General features: G+C 45.4%; 1 protein-coding gene across 2 annotated transcripts in view; it reads left to right on the forward strand.

The window, feature by feature from the left end:
• Window positions 1-17,431, forward strand: part of BCCIP (BRCA2 and CDKN1A interacting protein) — a 43,538-nt gene that overhangs the window by 20,617 nt on the left and 5,490 nt on the right. Inside the window, exons 3-9 of one of the 2 annotated variants that reach the window (XM_073685048.1) lie at window positions 786-927; window positions 1,006-1,159; window positions 1,463-1,742; window positions 5,919-5,999; window positions 7,048-7,140; window positions 9,870-10,057; window positions 15,620-15,788. In XM_073685048.1, the coding sequence (XP_073541149.1) occupies window positions 786-927; window positions 1,006-1,159; window positions 1,463-1,742; window positions 5,919-5,999; window positions 7,048-7,140; window positions 9,870-10,057; window positions 15,620-15,788 (1,107 nt within the window). The remainder of the gene's footprint in view (window positions 1-785; window positions 928-1,005; window positions 1,160-1,462; window positions 1,743-5,918; window positions 6,000-7,047; window positions 7,141-9,869; window positions 10,058-15,619; window positions 15,789-17,431) is intronic. The other variant, XM_073685049.1, reaches the window with a different exon arrangement.

Consider the following 17,431-nt stretch of genomic DNA (forward strand, 5'->3'; position numbering starts at 1 on the left):
TTGGTGCGGTAGAATTGACATACCTTTACTCTGCAGGTCAGCGATTAAACTTAACTTACCACATTCATCGTGAAAAATAAATTAGGTCTTTGAACCCCAGTGGACTTCATTACCTGTGGGTGGGTGAATTTTATGAATAATTTGACAACTGGGCATTACCATTCCCCTGTAATGGGGTTGTGTCCTTAGGGTAGGGCCATACTGTGTCGGCATAGCTGAACCTCCGCTCTCCCACGGCGAGCCAACGGCTGCACAATTGTAAGCCAAAATTGTGAAGCGAGTGGTGGCCGAAATTTCGGCTGCATGTGGCCAGCCGCCCTGTTTGTCCATGTCCATCGAGCTTTACTTTATTGGCATGGACGCCATGTTTTTACCCACATAAGAGTCGTTCTCACGTGTCACAAATTTGTCGTGTCAGCTACATTATGCAATTCAGAAAATTTGCGTCCATTTGTGGATAGATGTAGAAAGATTGCGGATTATGGTGAACCCACCTTGCGACAAGGGGGACACTTTAAAATTTTCGGGATCAAAGACGCCATTGTGTTAAGTGCAAATACACGTAGTTGTGCTAGTGACCACGACGGAGTTGGTCATTTGTTTTCCACGTGCGGATCCTGCTGTGAATCGTCACTCCATGGGAGGGTGTGACTGCAGCTGGTAAGTACCTCCATTGTATTGTATTACCTCTCAGGGCTATATAATGATATTTATATTTTATGTAGGTTTTTATCATGTTGCTTTTGTAGTTAATGTTTGGTTTTTTTTTTCTCTCTCCAATGCAGGTGGAAGCCCATCCTGTACTGTGGGATACATCCGAAAATAGGTACAGCGATCGCCAGCTCAAAGATGAAGCCTGGAATACCATCTGCCGAAATCTGCACCTTAACTGGGATGGGCTGCCCGAGAAGCAGCAGGAGATCATCGGCAAGTGTCCCGTCTATTAAACACGACTAATATCCAAAATTGTGTGTTTGTAATTAATTTATTTTGTACTGTTTGTAGAGTGCGACATCAAGAACAAATGGCGGACGGTGTTAGGTAAATTTATACGGGAACTGGCACGGGAACAACGGAGCACTACCGCTCAATCGAAGCGCAAGCCGTACATCTACAGGAAGGAGATGATGTTCCTCACAACTAGCGGCGAGATCCTTCAGTAAGTATCGCACAGTTACTCAGAGGGTTTGTCCTATCGGGCCGTGTCCTTTCCTATAAAGATGCGGACCCTGTAGAGGAGGAGACGCAAGGAGCGTCTAGCTTGTATGGCTTTTGTTTTGCATAGACTGATCACGTCTCCCTACCCGAATTTCGACAGCCTCGTATGCCTATAAGGCTGTTGAGATCGGGTAAGGATATCTGCGGCCAATCCATGCTTTGTGGTTGAGAGGACCACTTCAGTGTTACACTATTAATACAATTACTACCAGCTTGTTTTTATCACTTTTTTTTTGCTTACCAGAGCCAACGTGGATGCTGACCTAGAAATGCGCGAGGCAGAAGACAAGCAGAAGAATGGACCTGTCAAAGGCTCTGCACAAGGAGGAAAGGGATCCAAACGTAAATCTAAGAAGAATTCTGTGGTCATCTTGCCTCCGCGACCCCCCAGAATGAGGAAGAGACGAGTGGTCCGCAGCAGGGCCTTTATCTCCGAGCAGGTGGATGCTGGGATTTTGACCCTTTTGCAAAGGAGAGCTTCTGAAGACGGCCTTGACGACTTTGGACGTGTAGTAGCAGCTCAAGTACGCCGCTTGCCACTGAACAGGCGCGCTGACTTCATGTCTTTTGCTCTGAGCTCTGTGGAGTTTTTCCTTCCACCCTTTAACCCACCAGCGGTCGATACTTTGGTGTCTAGCCTCCGAGATGTGTGCACCGAGCAACCAAGCAGCTCCCAGTCAGATTATTCCTAGAGTTTGTACTGTACCATGTCCCTGCTCCATTTCCGCTTTTATCTTTTCCTTGCCCCCTTTTAAGGATATAATCACACAACGGCAAATAGTTTTCAGAATCTTTTGTGACTGAAACACCTTTCCTTACATCTGATTGTGCTTTTAATTCTGGATTTCTGCCAGGCACATCACTTTTACAGAAATGAGGCCGTCACAGAATTTTTTTGCAACGTATCTACAACATGTGATTATACCCTATTCCTCCTTTCCCCTCTGCCCTCACTCTCATGTCCTTCTCCCTTCACCTTCTTATTCCATTTCGCAAGTCCAGATACGGAAGGACATAGTGAGAGTCGATGGGAGATGCTATGAGTGGATTTAGGTACATTTTTTTGTATGTTATGTAGTGGGACCATTTACGTCGGTTGTGGGAGGGTAGGTTGGTCATTTTGTAAAAATATATTTTATTTATAATCGTGTATGTTTGTTTTTTTGTTCGTTTTTTTAAATAAAACTTTTGAAAAGTTCTAAAGTTTTGAATTTTTATTTTACACTCTGTAATGCATAGAGGGGTTTCAGATGCCAGCAGGCCTCTGTCTTGTAGGTTAAGCCACGTATTCGCACAATATCTGTATGCTATTGGACTTGTATGATGATTCTGTTGCAGATTTGGTAAACTTTGTAATGTAGAGCAAAAATTACTTGCCATGTGAAGGCCTTTTTTAGGTTTGATAAAGATTCCTTTGATTGCTCCATTTTGTGTTTGGAGAAGCAGAAGTTATTGCTCCAGTCTGTGTTTGGGGAAGCAGAAGTGATTGCTCCAGTCTGTGTTTGGGGAAGCAGAAGTGATTGCTCCATTTTGTGTTTGGGGAAGCAGAAGTGATTGCTCCATTCTGTGTTTGGGGAAGCAGAAGTGATTGCTCCATTCTGTGTTTGGGGAAGCAGAAGTGATTGCTCCATTCTGTGTTTGGGGAAGCAGAAGTGATTGCTCCATTCTGTGTTTGGGGAAGCAGAAGTGATTGCTCCATTCTGTGTTTGGGGAAGCAGAGGGAGGAACACATGGGCAAGAGCCACAAGATTAAGTAGGTGTTTATTGACCTCTATGGAAAGTAAATGTCCAGTGCAATGCAAACACATCTGCATTTTTCCAGCAAGCTATGCTATTGACCCACCAAGAATGTTGGGTCGAGATAAGTCTTTTGTGCCCTGTACATCTTCTCATTTATTAGAGCTTTTCTTGCCCCTGTCAAAAAAAAATCCAGCACCCATTTTCCTCCAGTGACCATATTTGTAATGTTGTAATTGGGGTTGTCCCGAGATGTACAGTACAGACCAAAAGTTTGGACACACCTCATTTAAAGGTTTTTCTGTATTTTCATGACTATGAAAATTGTACATTCACACTGAAGGCATCAAAACTATGAATTAACACATGTGGAATTATATACTTAACAAAAAAGTGTGAAACAACTGAAAATATGTCTTATATTCTAGGTTCTTCAAAGTAGCCACCTTTTGCTTTGATGACTGCTTTGCACACTCTTGGCATTCTCTTGATGAGCTTCAAGAGGTAGTCACCGGAAATGGTTTTCACTTCACAGGTGTGCCCTGTCAGGTTTAATAAGTGGGATTTCTTGCCTTATAAATGGGGTTGGGACCATCAGTTGTGTTGTGCAGAAGTCAGGTGGATACACAGCTGATAGTCCTACTGAATAGACTGTTAGCTGCTTTTTTCTTGCCATAATACAAATTCTAAGTAAAGAAAAACGAGTGGCCATCATTACTTTAAGAAATGAAGGTCAGTGCGAAAAATTGGAAAAACTTTGAAAGTGTCCCCAAGTGCAGTTGCAAAAACCATCAAGCGCTACAAAGAAACTGGCTCACATGAGGACCACCCCAAGAAAGGAAGACCAAGAGTCACCTCTGCTTCTGAGGATAAGTTTATCCGAGTCACCAGCCTCAGAAATCACAGGTTAACAGCAACTCAGATTAGAAACCAGGTCAATGCCACACAGAGTTCTAGCAGCAGACACATCTCTACAACAACTGTTAAGAGGAGACTTTGTGCAGCAGGCCTTCATGGTAAAATAGCTGCTAGGAAACCACTGCTAAGGACAGGCAACAAGCAGAAGAGACTTGTTTGGGTTAAAGTACACAAGGAATGGACATTAGACCAGTGGAAATCTGTGCTTTGGTCTGATGAGTCCAAATTTGAGATCTTTGGTTCCAACCACCGTGTCTTTGTGCGACGCAGAAAAGGTGAACGGATGGACTCTACATGCCTGGTTCCCACTGTGAAGCATGGGGGAGGAGGTGTGATGGTGTGGGGGTGCTTTGCTGGTGACACTGTTGGGGATTTATTCAAAATTGAAGGCATACTGAACCAGCATGGCTACCACAGCATCTTGCAGCGGCATGCTATTCCATCCAGTTTGCGTTTAGTTGGACCATCATTTATTTTTCAACAGGACAATGACCCCAAACACACCTCCAGGCTGTGTAAGGGCTATTTGACCAAGAAGGAGAGTGATGGGGGGCTACGCCAGATGACCTGGCCTCCACAGTCACCAGACCTGAACCCAATCGAGATGGTTTGGGGTGAGCTGGACCGCAGAGTGAAGGCAAAAGGGCCAACAAGTGCTAAGCATCTCTGGGAACTCCTTCAAGCTTGTTGGAAGACCATTTCCGGTGACTACCTCTTGAAGCTCATCAAGAGAATGCCAAGAGTGTGCAAAGCAGTCATCAAAGCAAAAGGTGGCTACTTTGAAGAACCTAGAATATAAGACATATTTTCAGTTTTTTCACACTTTTTTGTTAAGTATATAATTCCACATGTGTTAATTCATAGTTTTGATGCCTTCAGTGTGAATGTACAACTTTCATAGTCATGAAAATACAGAAAAATCTTTAAATGAGAAGGTGTGTCCAAACTTTTGGTCTGTACTGTACATATTGAAGACCAATCTGTTGGATCGGTTATTATGCACCGTTTGGATACAAGCGATGTACATTTAATCTCCCATTCAGGAGAATTTATGACCGCAAGTTCTTCTCAACTTTGATGTGGTCTATGGTCATATAATCAGCAGAAAGGAGATCAGAAAAATACAAAAGAGTTAAACAATCTTAGCTGACTCATTCTGCAGTGTGCAGAGAAAGAGCCTATAAAATCTAAAATGTGCAAAACTTTTACTGAAACTCAATTGCAAAACAATTGCAAAACTTATTTGTAGCCCAAAGTACATGCATTTAAGTACAAACTCTTTTGACAATAAAAAAAATATATATTTATCACTGTATAAACCCTTGTATTCTGCAATCCAGATCACAACAATTGGATGGGCACATGTAGCATTAACATCTCCTGACAGAGTATCTGGTACCACATAGCTAAGAATATATTAAAGGGTTTGTACCAACATGTATAGGAATCCCACAGGATAGGGAAATAGCTTCCTGATCGCTGGGGTTTTGACCGCTGAGACCCCCACTGACCCTGAGAGGGGGGCCGAGCAGAGTTCGAGCATGTATTGTTAATGGGAGTGTTGGAGATGGCACAGCACTTTCCTATCTCCGACAGCCACATTAAGAATGAATAGGGCACATATTGGGAGCTGTAGGACCTAGGTGGCAGAAAGTTATCCCGTTTTGCGGATAGGGGAGAACTTATCATCTTGGTACAACCTTTTAATAAAAAAAGGTAAGGAATTAATGGGCACTCAGTGCGGCTATCCTCCACCATCACAATATGGATCTATTGTTTTCAGTGTGACCTCTGGCACTGTGGTTTGGGAACCTCAAACATTTTGTGAAGCTGAAGGGCCTCAGCACTCTAGAGAACCACAAGAGGAGACCTCCATCAATTCTAGCCTCTCATGTATGATGGGGGGTTATGGACTTTTGTGGCGTCTTTAAAAAAAAAAAAAAAAAGCTGCTACTTAATGTTAACATACCTTGTCAAAATAAACGCTATACGTAGACTGGTCATCCTCCATGCATTCATCATGATCTTTCCATTTAATGTCCTAGCTGTTCCTGAAAGCCCATGTGAATACCGCGGAGCTGGCCGATCTCCTGATTCAGCAGAACCACATTGGAAGCGTCATTAAGGTAAAGTGATATTTTTCTTTTCACATTATTTAAAGTGTAAATCTGATCCCAACGTGTAACTTGCCCGTGCTCTGTAATCCCCATGTTCAGCCTTGCCCAACCTATTCCCCTGCCCTAAATTTTCAGGGCAGGAAGTAGCTGTCTGACTGCTACTGTTGTCAGCCATATTAGTCTTCATAGGACTCCTTTCTCGGTCACCCGGTCACTCAGAAGATATAAACCTTTTCTCTGCTTTCCCCTAGACCTATTTCTGTCTGAATTTGACCTAAAATTACATCAGTCCTAAAAGTAGGAGTGTCACTTCAAAACTGAATAGGTCCCTAAAAAAAGTAATTTTTGTAAATTTCCTTAAAAAAAAGAAAAATTACTGCTACAATTTTAAAGCTTTTCACATCCTAACAAAATAAAAGAACATTTTACAGATGGTGCTGAAGGAAATGTTGTTTATTAACTATTTTGTATGGTATGATGATCTGGGTTAAAGGGATAATTATTCACTTTTTTTTTTTTTTAAAATAGAAATTTGTCAAATTTCTATTAATTTTTATAAATAAACGCAAAACATATCAACGTAACTTTACCATTATCATAAAGTATAAAGTGTCACGAAAAAACAGTCTCAAACATCAATGGGATATGATGAAACATCCCAGAGTTATTGCTACATAAAGTGCCACGTCAGGTTTCAGAAATTTGGCCTGGTCAGTAAGGGGTTAATCAATACAAACTGATCACTATAATATCAAGTGGGAAAAAGTGAAAAAAGGATTATACAGCTATTCAGGCATATAATTTCATTATAATTTTATAGTAAGTATACCAGCTTCATCAGGTCAAAGGAATCTATTTTATAATGTTGCGTCTTGCACCATTTTGATGAATTTGGCGCAGAGTCCGCTAGCGAAAATAGACAGAATAATTAATTTAAGAAAAATGCAATTGATTAATTGGGATCTACGTATTTGTAGAATTTCCCCTCATTGTATGTACATGTCTTAAAATGTTTCTTTCAATTAAAGGTTTATTTTGTTCAGTAATTTTTTTTTAGCAAGCTGAAGGTATGGAGGAGAGTGATGACGATGAGGAGGAGGAAGATCATGTGTTTGGCTTTATTAGCCTTCTGAACTTAACGGAGAGAAAGGTGAGTGTCTGCCATCCATCCATCTCTGTGTAGTATTTTTCTATTTTTATACATCACATGTTACTATGAGGTTCTGCAGCAGCTGACTTGTATCCTATGAGGTTCTACAGCATCTGACGTGTATACTATGGGGTTCTGCAGCAGCTGACGTGTATCCTATAAGGTTCTGCGGCAGCTGACGTGTATACTATGAGGGTCTGCGGCAGCTGACTTATATACTATGAGGTCCTGCAGCAGCTGACTTGTATACTATGGGGTTCTGCAGCAGCTGACGTGTATACTATGAGGTTCTGCGGCAGCTGATGTGTATACTATGAGGTTCTGCAGCAGCTGACTTATATACTATGAGGTTCTGCAGCAGCTGACGTGTATACTATGAGGGTCTGCGGCAGCTGACGTGTATACTATGAGGTTCTGCAGCAGCTGACGTGTATACTATGAGGGTCTGCGGCAGCTGACGTGTATACTATGAGGTTCTGCAGCAGCTGACGTGTATACTATGAGGGTCTGCGGCAGCTGACGTATATGCTATGGGGTTCTGCAGCAGCTGACGTGTATACTATGGGGTTCTGCAGCAGCTGACGTGTATCCTATAAGGTTCTGCGGCAGCTGACGTGTATACTATGAGGGTCTGCGGCAGCTGACGTGTATACTATGAGGTTCTGCAGCAGCTGACGTGTATACTATGAGGGTCTGCGGCAGCTGACGTATATGCTATGGGGTTCTGCAGCAGCTGACGTGTATGCTATGGGGTTCTGCAGCAGCTGACGTGTATCCTATAAGGTTCTGCGGCAGCTGACGTGTATACTATGAGGTTCTGCGGCAGCTGACGTGTATACTATGAGGGTCTGCGGCAGCTGACGTGTATACTATGGGGTTCTGCAGCAGCTGACGTGTATACTATGAGATTCTGCGGCAGCTGACGTGTATACTATGAGGGTCTGCAGCAGCTGACGTGTATGCTATGGGGTTCTGCAGCAGCTGACGTGTATCCTATAAGGTTCTGCAGCAGCTGACGTGTATACTATGAGGGTCTGCGGCAGCTGACGTGTATACTATGAGGGTCTGCGGCAGCTGACGTGTATAGTATGAGGGTCTGCGGCAGCTGACGTATATGCTATGGGGTACTGCAGCAGCTGACGTGTATGCTATGGGGTTCTGCAGCAGCTGACGTGTATCCTATAAGGTTCTGCGGCAGCTGACGTGTATACTATGAGGTTCTGCAGCAGCTGACATGTATACTATGAGATTCTGCGGCAGCTGACGTGTATACTATGAGGGTCTGCAGCAGCTGACGTGTATGCTATGGGGTTCTGCAGCAGCTGACGTGTATCCTATAAGGTTCTGCAGCAGCTGACGTGTATACTATGAGGGTCTGCGGCAGCTGACGTGTATACTATGAGGGTCTGCGGCAGCTGACGTGTATACTATGAGGGTCTGCGGCAGCTGACGTGTATACTATGAGGGTCTGCGGCAGCTGACGTGTATACTATGGGGTTCTGCAGCAGCTGACCTGTATACTATGAGGGTCTGCGGCAGCTGACGTGTATACTATGGGGTTCTGCAGCAGCTGACGTGTATACTATGAGATTCTGCGGCAGCGGACGTGTATCCTATGAGGTTCTGCAGTAGCTCACGTGTATCCTATGGGGTTCTGCAGCAGCTGACGTGTATACTATGAGGTTCTGCGGCAGCTGACGTGTATCGTATGGGGTTCTGCGGCAGCTGACGTGTATACTATGAGGTTCTGCAGCAGCTGACGTGTATACTATGAGGTTCTGCAGCAGCTGACGTGTATACTATGACGTTCTGCAGCAGCTGACGTGTATACTATGGGGTTCTGCAGCAGCTGACGTGTATACTATGAGATTCTGCGGCAGCTGACGTGTATCCTATGAGGTTCTGCAGTAGCTCACGTGTATCCTATGGGGTTCTGCAGCAGCTCACGTGTATACTATGAGGTTCTGCGGCAGCTGACGTGTATCGTATGGGGTTCTGCAGCAGCTGACGTGTATACTATGAGGTTCTGCGGCAGCTGATGTGTATACTATGAGGTTCTGCAGCAGCTGACGTGTATACTATGAGGTTCTGCAGCAGCTGACGTGTATACTATGAGGTTCTGCGGCAGCTGACGTGTATACTATGGGGTTCTGCGGCAGCTGACGTGTATACTATGAGGTTCTGCAGCAGCTGACCTGTATACTATGAGGTTCTGCAGCAGCTGACGTGTATACTATGGGGTTCTGCGGCAGCTGATGTGTATCCTATGAGGTTCTGAGGCAGCTGACGTGTATACTATGGGGTTCTGCAGCAGCTGACATGTATACTATGGGGTTCTGCGGCAGCTGACTTGTATACTATGAGGTTCTGCGGCAGCTGACGTGTATACTATGGGGTTCTGCGGCAGCTGATGTGTATCCTATGAGGTTCTGCGGCAGCTGACGTGTATACTATGAGGTTCTGCAGCAGCTGAGATGTATGTTAAAGCTCGGTAGCCTAATGCATAAAATAGCATTATAAAATTGCAGCTGAACAGTGAAGGGGGATCTGTCTGCAAAGATCCAGCAGAACTGTGAATTCAGCTCTGGATGTGAGTGGAGCATTAGACGGGGTCAGCACTAGAGCGGAGGATTTGCAGGTATTGATTTCGATTCCACCTGTGTCTTGATACCGATCAGGAGCCGATTATTGCATCGTAACCATATACACAATTATGTGGGTTTTTTTAGGATGTCCCATGTGCGGAGCAGATAAAAGATCTGATTCTGAGCCATTGTGAGAAGAGCTGCGAGCAGAGCACCGTTCAACAATGGGAGAAAATACTAAATGACAACGGCAAGCCGGTCGGACTCCTCCTGAGCGAGCGCTTCATTAACGTCCCCGCGCAGATCGCTCTGCCCATGCACCAGCAGCTGCAGTAAGTCTCATTTTCTGACGTCCTTTCAACATTTTAATTTTTTTTATTTTTTTATATCCATTTTTCCCCTCAGTTGGCATCAAAGATGTTATGTAAATGTCTGGACTGAAATTGTATGGGTGCCGCGACGAAGCCGATGTGATAAGCGGCGACCATATGTGCTCCGTTTCAGAAGGAACAATTGTAATTTATTTCTATTTTATTCGCATCTTGCACAATCTCTCTCTTCTTTCAAGATGGATATTATTTATTTATTTTTTTTACATTTTTATTTGCATTTTTAATTTTTTTATTATTATAGTTGTTTGTTATATTTACAAAGTTTTTTTAATATATTTTTTACATTGGTTTTATTATTATTATTAGTAGTAATGATTCTTATTAATTTTTTTTTGTTAGACTTTTATACAAGGTTGCACTCAAAGAAAGCTTTTGCCATTTTTGCAACCTGACCTGCTAAATGCCAGATTATCCAATATTCTGGATTACCAGGCATGGGCTATGTCCAGATGTCACAGATTTTTTTTGTGACTGGTCCTATTCATCTGAATGAGGTTTTGCACCCGCTACAGAATAAAACGTACGATCGGGAACTTCTGCAACAAATCGAGCTTCAGAGCAAAACTCCTAACGCAGCTCTGAAGGTAATGTTGATTTATAAGGGATTAAACAAGGGTAAAAATGGCGCTTGCTTCTGTAAAAGAAAAGCAGGGGCCTGATACAGATTAGATAAGTCGTCGGAGTCTGATTTCTTGGGACATAATTCGGAATTTCAGGCTATTGTTTTTATCAGCTATTCCATAGGCGACTTAATGTTTGTTTTTTTAAAAAACTATTTTCCCTGCCTCCTATATATCCAGAAAACGTTCACACACATTCACACACATACGTGAGACTGAAACCACTGCTGTCCCTGTTATATGGCTGACATTACGGTCGCCGGCCCTTTAAGACGAAGTGTTGCAGACGGAGAGGAGCGAATGTTCTGTGCTATTATCTAATCAGTTTATACAGGGGGAGCGCGGCATAAGTCGCTAATTACAGATCTTGTAGAGGAGTGACCCCGGGGGCATCAGAAAATGACTGGATGGCTCATTGACACCATGAGCCAGAGACGCTGGGGGTCGTAGTCCTAGTGACCGCAGTAAGTGCTGCTGGAATCGCTCGGCTCGCTGCCTGTAATTTATTAGGAAGCTGTCAGAGATGAGCGGCGCTCTGTGTGCTCTGTTTTCTTGTTTAATATGATATCAATTTTGTGGGAAAAATGAATTTTCTTTCTGTTACAAGTCCTCTGCAAAAACAGGCAAAAAATCTAATGATTTTCATTTTTGTCTCAAGTTCTTCCAGCTGAGATGTGTACTTGTGAGGTTCTGCAGCAGCTGAGGCATGGACTGTGAGGCTCTGCAGCAGCGTACGAGTGTACTATGAGGCTCTGTAGCAAATCAGGCCTGAACTGAGGTCCTACAGCAGCTCAGGCCTGTACTGTGAGGCTCTGCAGCAGCTCAGGCCTGTACTGTGAGGCTCTGCAGCAGCTCAGGCCTGTACTGTGAGGCTCTGCAGCAGCTCAGGCCTGTACTGTGAGGTTCTGCAGCCGCTCAGGCCTGTACTGTGAGGCTCTGCAGCCGCTCAGGCCTGTACTGTGAGGCTCTGCAGCAGCTCAGGCCTGTACTGTGAGGCTCTGCAGCAGCTCAGGCCTGTACTGTGAGGCTCTGCAGCAGCTCAGGCCTGTACTGTGAGGCTCTGCAGCAGCTCAGGCCTGTACTGTGAGGCTCTGCAGCAGCTCAGGCCTGTACTGTGAGGCTCTGCTGCAGCTCAGGCCTGTACTGTGAGGCTCTGCGGCAGCTCAGGCCTGTACTGTGAGGCTCTGCGGCAGCTCAGGCCTGTACTGTGAGGCTCTGCGGCAGCTCAGGCCTGTACTGTGAGGCTCTGCTGCAGCTCAAGCCTGTACTGTGAGGCTCTGCTGCAGCTCAAGCCTGTACTGTGAGGCTCTGCGGCAGCTCAGGCCTGTACTGTGAGGCTCTGCTGCAGCTCAAGCCTGTACTGTGAGGCTCTGCTGCAGCTCAGGCCTGTACTGTGAGGCTCTGCAGCAGCTCAGGCCTGTACTGTGAGGCTCTGCTGCAGCTCAGGCCTGTACTGTGAGGCTCTGCGGCAGCTTAGGCCTGTACTGTGAGGCTCTGCGGCAGCTCAGGCCTGTACTGTGAGGCTCTGCGGCAGCTCAGGCCTGTACTGTGAGGCTCTGCGGCAGCTCAGGCCTGTACTGTGAGGCTCTGCGGCAGCTCAGGCCTGTACTGTGAGGCTCTGCGGCAGCTCAGGCCTGTACTGTGAGGCTCTGCGGCAGCTCAGGCCTGTACTGTGAGGCTCTGCGGCAGCTCAGGCCTGTACTGTGAGGCTCTGCGGCAGCTCAGGCCTGTACTGTGAGGCTCTGCGGCAGCTCAGGCCTGTACTGTGAGGCTCTGCGGCAGCTCAGGCCTGTACTGTGAGGCTCTGCGGCAGCTCAGGCCTGTACTGTGAGGCTCTGCGGCAGCTCAGGCCTGTACTGTGAGGCTCTGCGGCAGCTCAGGCCTGTACTGTGAGGCTCTGCGGCAGCTCAGGCCTGTACTGTGAGGCTCTGCGGCAGCTCAGGCCTGTACTGTGAGGCTCTGCGGCAGCTCAGGCCTGTACTGTGAGGCTCTGCGGCAGCTCAGGCCTGTACTGTGAGGCTCTGCGGCAGCTCAGGCCTGTACTGTGAGGCTCTGCGGCAGCTCAGGCCTGTACTGTGAGGCTCTGCGGCAGCTCAGGCCTGTACTGTGAGGCTCTGCGGCAGCTCAGGCCTGTACTGTGAGGCTCTGCGGCAGCTCAGGCCTGTACTGTGAGGCTCTGCGGCAGCTCAGGCCTGTACTGTGAGGCTCTGCGGCAGCTCAGGCCTGTACTGTGAGGCTCTGCGGCAGCTCAGGCCTGTACTGTGAGGCTCTGCGGCAGCTCAAGCCTGTACTGTGAGTCTCTGCAGCTTTATTTTTTTGTTGATGGAGCTGTGTGAGGATTTGTTCTTGGGTCAAACTAGTTTTTATTGCTACCATTCAGGGCAACATATAAATTATTTTTCTTTATTACGTTTTTTGGGGCGATGTGATAAAAAATTGCAATTCAGGCGTTTTCTTCCTTTTTTCTATACATTATTTAATGTAAAAGGTAAAACTTTAAGATATAACTTTTTTTTGGGTGATGGTGGGGGGAAGTTAACTACTTTTTACAATATTTTCAGTCCCCCTATGGGATTTGAACCTGCGATTGCTCGCACTATTACTGCAGTACTTCATGTATCTTGGTCTTCTATGAAATCCAACCTGTGACTTGGCTTCGCAGGAGCACCAAGATGGAGGTGACAGGAGTACGCCAATTATATGTCGCCATCAGAATAACTAAACGGCAGAGATCGGAGCAAACCCCTGTCGCTGCCGCTAGAGGCAGGTGCTGTCTGTATAATACAGCTGGCACACACATCTGAAGCTGCTTCATACTTATATATACAGTACAGACCAAAAGTTTGGACACACCTTCTCATTTAAAGATTTTTCTGTATTTTCATGACTTTGAAAATTGTACATTCACACTGAAGGCATCAAAACTATGAATTAACACATGTGGAATTATATACTTAACAAAAAAGTGTGAAACAACTGAAAATATGTCTTATATTCTAGGTTCTTCAAAGTAGCCACCTTTTGCTTTGATGACTGCTTTGCACACTCTTGGCATTCTCTTGATGAGCTTCAAGAGGTAGTCACCGGAAATGGTCTTCACTTCACAGGTGTGCCCTGTCAGGTTTAATAAGTGGGATTTCTTGCCTTATAAATGGGGTTGGGACCATCAGTTGTGTTGTGCAGAAATCAGGTGGATACACAGCTGATAGTCCTACTGAATAGACTGTTAGAATTTGTATTATGGCAAGAAAAAAGCAGCTAACTAAAGAAAAACGAGTGGCCATCATTACTTTAAGAAATGAAGGTCATTCAGTCCGAAAAGTTGGTAAAACTTTGAAAGTGTCCCCAAGTGCAGTTGCAAAAACCATCAAGCGCTACAAAGAAACTGTCTCACATGAGCACCGCCCCAGGAAAGGAAGACCAAGAGTCACCTCTGCTTCTGAGGATAAGTTTATCCGAGTCACCAGCCTCAGAAATCGCAGGTTAACAGCAGCTCAGATTAGAGACCAGGTCAATGCCACACAGAGTTCTAGCAGCAGACACATCTCTACAACAACTGTTAAGAGGAGACATTGTGCAGCAGGCCTTCATGGTAAAATAGCTGCTAGGAAACCACTGCTAAGGACAGGCAACAAGCAGAAGAGACTTGTTTGGGCTAAAGAACACAAGGAATGGACATTAGACCAGTGGAAATCTGTGCTTTGGTCTGAGGAGTCCAAATTTGAGATCTTTGGTTCCAACCACCGTGTCTTTGTGCGACGCAGAAAAGGTGAACGGATGGACTCTACATGCCTGGTTCCCACCGTGAAGCATGGAGGAGGAGGTGTGATGGTGTGGGGGTGCTTTGCTGGTGACACTGTTGGGGATTTATTCAAAATTGATGGCATACTGAACCAGCATGGCCACCACAGCATCTTGCAGCGGCATGCTATTCCATCCGGTTTGCGTTTAGTTGGACCATCATTTATTTTTCAACAGGACAATGACCCCAAACACACCTCCAGGCTGTGTAAGGGCTATTTGACCAAGGGCGAGAGTGATGGGGTGCTACGCCAGATGACCTGGCCTCCACAGTCACCAGACCTGAACCCAATCGAGATGGTTTGGGGTGAGCTGGACCGCAGAGTGAAGGCAAAAGGGCCAACAAGTGCTAAGCATCTCTGGGAACTCCTTCAAGATTGTTGGAAGACCATTTCCGGTGACTACCTCTTGAAGCTCATCAAGAGAATGCCAAGAGTGTGCAAAGCAGTCATCAAAGCAAAAGGTGGCTACTTTGAAGAACCTAGAATATAAGACATATTTTCAGTTGTTTCACACTTTTTTGTTAAGTATATAATTCCACATGTGCTAATTCATAGTTTTGATGCCTTCAGTGTGAATGTACAATTTTCAAAGTCATGAAAATACAGAAAAATCTTTAAATGAGAAGGTGTGTCCAAACTTTTGGTCTGTACTGTACATATTAAGGGTTTAAACTTAATCACCGGAGAAGAAGAGAGCAGCGTCCCTTTAAATCCTCCCGGTGCTGCTCTGTTCTGGCCGCAAGTATTTACAGAGCAGATTGGACATTGGCGATTTCTCCGGCAGTCAATTTGCTTTCCTAGGAGCAGTGACTGTGATAGTCTCGGTCCCGTTCGCCTCCCTCGTAATGGACTTTGGGCTCCATTGATTTTCGCTGAGTGGGTGAAGTTTCTGGGGAAGTTCCGGAGTTTCCCTCCTGGATCTTGTATCCCCGTTCAGTCTCTTTATGATGAACAGTAAATATCCCATTGATACTTTTATGTTCCGCCGTTTCCTCCTTCGCACTTAATATTTTGTAGTCTTGTGAATTATTGCCACGTCCTCCTCCCCTAATTGTTCCCAATTGACCTCCCCTGAACAGGAAAGAACTGGCGGAGGCGCAGCGGACCAACAAGCCCTGTGGGAAATGTTATTACTATCTCATCATAAGTAAAACCTTCACGGAGGCAGAAAAGAAACCCAGAGGAGCCGGAACGCAAGGGAAGGAAGAAATGATGTTCGCAAATGCAGAAGAAGAGTTTTTCTACGAGGTAAAACACAATCGTTCCTGTGACCGCACAGCAAAGTTTTATTTTTCTGGTTATATCTGTTCTTGGGAAAGCCGGGTGACAACCATTGTTGGCTATTGTATCTCCCATGCGGTTGTCGGCTTTCTCAGGGTACTTTCCCATATACAGCGGACCTCTCCCAGCAGATATCATTACGATAAAAGATGCAAGACAGTTGCACATTTCACCAGTTGCTTTGCAAAGAGGCATAAACATTTTTTCCTGACATCTGACACGTTGCGGATCTAGATCAGTTTTTTCCCGAAGATATTAATCTGCAAGCCAGCATAGGAAATAACAAGCTCAGCCATACATGCCCTCCCTTTCTCCAGCGCTGCCTCTCTGCCGCGGCCCTGGTCTTTGTTGACAAGCTGTAAGAAGAGGGCTCAGCAGTATTGCCGATGTAGACCGCACGAGCCACTGAGCCCAGTGATTGGCTGCAGCGGTATCATTATCAATAAAGACCAGGGCAGTGACGGAGAGGCAGCGCTAAACCTAAGGAAGGTGAGTACATCTGTATTTGTTACAGATAAAATTAGATCTGACGACCATTTAAAAACAAGCTGCCTGCAGCCACCACTAGGGGTCACTTACTGTATACACTTTTTGTTATTACTATTAAGTTCTGTGTGTAAACTATATACAGTGAACTCCCTCTAGTGGTAACTGCAGGCAATAACATGATCATTCAGCTCGGACAAGGCAGGCGGTGCGGAGGTAGTCTGCCTTGTTTACTGCCAACTGGCAAGTCTAAGCACCAGGTATAAGGTGCAGCCCCTAGAAGCCATATGCTTCACCTATATGTATGCCGCTCCCGGCTATACGGCATGCTGTTCCGCTGCCGCCATGTGTGATCCGAACCTTAAGAGATTAATTAGGACAGAATTTCCAGCCTGTTTATATTAACAGGGCAAATGTTAATGCAAAGGTTACACCCAATGCATTAGCCAAGGAAGGGACCCAAACTTACATATTAATATGTTAGATCCGTTAAAGTGCCAGAACAGGTTAATGGACTCGTCACATGTTCATTACTTCTCCCGCCCCCACCTTTCCATGCCGCTTAATTAGGTTTTAATATGGTCATAAAATATGTTCCCCGGCAGCGGCGTCCATGTATCACCCGTGATCCTCGTACGTCTGATCCACGCTCAATTACATTTAATTAAAAATATATATTTAAACGACCTGCGAGCCCCTCAGTCATGCGCGTCATTAAGCAGCTACATCCGGAGCGTGCAGAGACTCGTGTGCTGAGACATCTGTGACTGAAGAACCATCATCTGCAAGAGCGGAGAAATGCAGATAGTACAGCAACAATCCCAGCACTGACTGGTCCAGACTGGGGCCGGATTATCAGACCACGGAAGGAAAACTATTAAAGGGACGCAACACTTTTTATTGCATCTGGCCACACGTTTGCTCTGCAGTGGCCACTATAGGGGAAAAGTAGTATTACATGGCGGCAGATGAACTGATCGTCCCATTATATGAAAAGCCAAAGGGCCAATAGCCGTAGTCCAATCTAGTACTTAGTCAAAATCATTTACCATGTTAACTCACTGGAGATGTCATGGCTGATACTCCCTTTATTGGAGGTTTTCATAGGTCTTTTCATGCCTTCC

Source organism: Phyllobates terribilis, unplaced genomic scaffold (genome assembly GCF_046119375.1).
Source record: "Phyllobates terribilis strain yellow unplaced genomic scaffold, ASM4611937v1 Scaffold_5__5_contigs__length_657084704, whole genome shotgun sequence".
Taxonomy (NCBI): Eukaryota; Metazoa; Chordata; class Amphibia; order Anura; family Dendrobatidae; genus Phyllobates; species Phyllobates terribilis.